Here is a 2,123-nt window from a genome sequence, read left to right as displayed (position 1 = left end):
GCCCCCGCCCCCCTCCTTCTCCCCACGCCCCGCGTTCGTTACCTCTTGGGCGCCGGCGGCTGCTCCATGGCGGCTGGGGGCAGAAGGAGGTACCAGGTGGCCGGCGAAGGTCGGAGCGGGCAAAGAGCCGGGTCACCGGCCGGCCGAGCCCGGGGAACCACAGAAGGAAACTCCAGGAACTCCAACCAACTTCCCCGTAACTCCGCAGCGGATCCCCCGCCCGCTGGCGAGTGCGGCGCCTCCCGGCCCGCCCCGCCCCTCGGCCGCCGGCCGCCGGCTGCGGGTGGGGAAGGGTGGGCGGAGCCATGCGCTGGAGAGGGAGACTGGTGGGCGGAGCCGAGGGCGGAGGGAGGGGCCGGTCCTAGTGCAGGGGTAAAAAGGAGCTGGGACTGGAAGGGCGAGAGGGTGAGGCCTAGTCAGGACCCAGAGCCTCTCTCTGCCGGCCTGGGGCACGTTGCTTTGAAGTGGCCCAAAGCTGCCGCTCCTCACTTGCCTTCATTGCTTCTGCCCCAGTCTGATTTGACTCATTTCTCTGGATTTCCCAAGGATACCTCCCAAACATCTTGAGCAGTCGTTTGAAGTACTGCTAACTGCCCACGCTCCCCTCTCTAGTTCTCATTATAATTATTGGTTATGTTTTCCCCCAGCCATCCCCCAGTAATAGGGATACTTCTGGAAATTCTTGTTTGATTTGATTGTGGACAAACTCCTCACAATAATTAGGTCTAATTACAAAGAAAATAATTACTGCAGTGAGATCTCTCATGCACTAGATTCAGTGTGCTGTGGCCTTACCAGCTGTTCAACTGGGTAACCTGGCAAAACTATCACAAATTATAGTGCATGGAAAAGTATTCAATTAAACCCCTCCTTGCATCCATATTCTGTGTGTACCGCTTAACCTTAAATTTCATCTATAAATATCTTTCTTATGACCATTCACAGCTGCTATGTAATGACTTTGCTTGTTTTTGTCAGAAATTGTCAAGATGTAGTATCATAGAGTTTTTTGACGATTCGAGCAAAGAATATGAAGAGAATATTGTAAACATTAATCCAAATTACACTTGTCTATTAACAGTCTTTTTGCATTATTTTAAGTTTTGCTATGTAATAAACTTACATGATTTATTTTCAAACCATTATATTCTCCCCCAAACTTAGTTATTTTAAATTTGCTAAGACCATTCATTGTTGAAACCTAAAGTCAAATTCTGTGAACAAGAGAGATTATTACAGAATTTATACTTATTTGCATTTATTAAAGATCCACAGAATAACAGTTCGGAAGTAACAAGACAATCATTAAGATGTCAAAGCTAGGAAGAACCTTTGAAATTATTTCATTCTATCCCTCACTCTGTCCTCATCCCCAACACTGCTAGTCCCTTTGGGCCTATGGGTGGTAACAGGTCTGCAATTCCCAGATTCCTCCTCTATTCTCTACATTCCCCTAGACCTCAACCCTCCTCATATGACCCTAATTTGAGTGTACTTTCAAAAGGGTTTCCTACTGGAACCGTAACTGAGACACCCATAAAGAAGGCTTGTGGAAGGAGGAGGAATAATATCAGAAAATAAATCTCTGCGGTCTCCCCTCAGTTTGAAAGGGAGAGAACTAACAATTGTTGTATGACCTCAATGGGATCAGACACTTGGCCTACATTATCTCATTAAACCCTTAAAACTGCCTTGTTAGGTAGTTATTCCTGCTTTAGGTGAAGAAACTGAGGTTCAGATGGGTGGAGGGAATTACCCTAGGCCAAACAGAAAATCTGCATTCTAACTCATGCCTTTGTAACTCCAAAGCCATGCCTTATCCCACTGTAAGTCAGTCAATGTATATTTACTGAGCACTTATGTATGCAGGCACTGTTCTCAGTGCTGGGGATTCATCAGTAAAGAAAATAGACAAAAAATTCCTGCCCTCATAGGGTTTACATTCTAGTTAGGGGAACATAATAAGACAAATAAGTAACTAATCAATAATGTTAGGTACTGAAAACTGGTCAGGAAGAAAAATAAAATGGGGAAAGGGAATATAAAGTGGAAACAAGGGGTGAAATTTAGAAAGGGTGGCCAGGGAAGGCCTTAATGAGAGGGTGACTTAGGAGGAAGTATGG

General features: G+C 45.9%; 1 protein-coding gene across 1 annotated transcript in view; it reads right to left on the bottom strand.

Moving 5' to 3' along the window:
* Positions 1-238, bottom strand: part of STK3 (serine/threonine kinase 3) — a 310,806-nt gene extending 310,568 nt beyond the window's left edge. The window contains exon 1 of the mRNA XM_024756626.1: positions 43-238. Within this exon, the coding sequence (XP_024612394.1) occupies positions 43-68 (26 nt within the window). The 5' untranslated portion in view covers positions 69-238. The remainder of the gene's footprint in view (positions 1-42) is intronic.
* Between the last annotated feature and the right edge of the window lie 1,885 nt (positions 239-2,123).

Source organism: Neophocaena asiaeorientalis, unplaced genomic scaffold (genome assembly GCF_003031525.2).
Source record: "Neophocaena asiaeorientalis asiaeorientalis breed wild unplaced genomic scaffold, Neophocaena_asiaeorientalis_V1.1 scaffold29, whole genome shotgun sequence".
Classification (NCBI taxonomy): domain Eukaryota; kingdom Metazoa; phylum Chordata; class Mammalia; order Artiodactyla; family Phocoenidae; genus Neophocaena; species Neophocaena asiaeorientalis.
The sequence above is the reverse complement of the archived record's forward strand: the minus strand, read 5'-3'. Positions and strand labels throughout refer to the sequence as shown.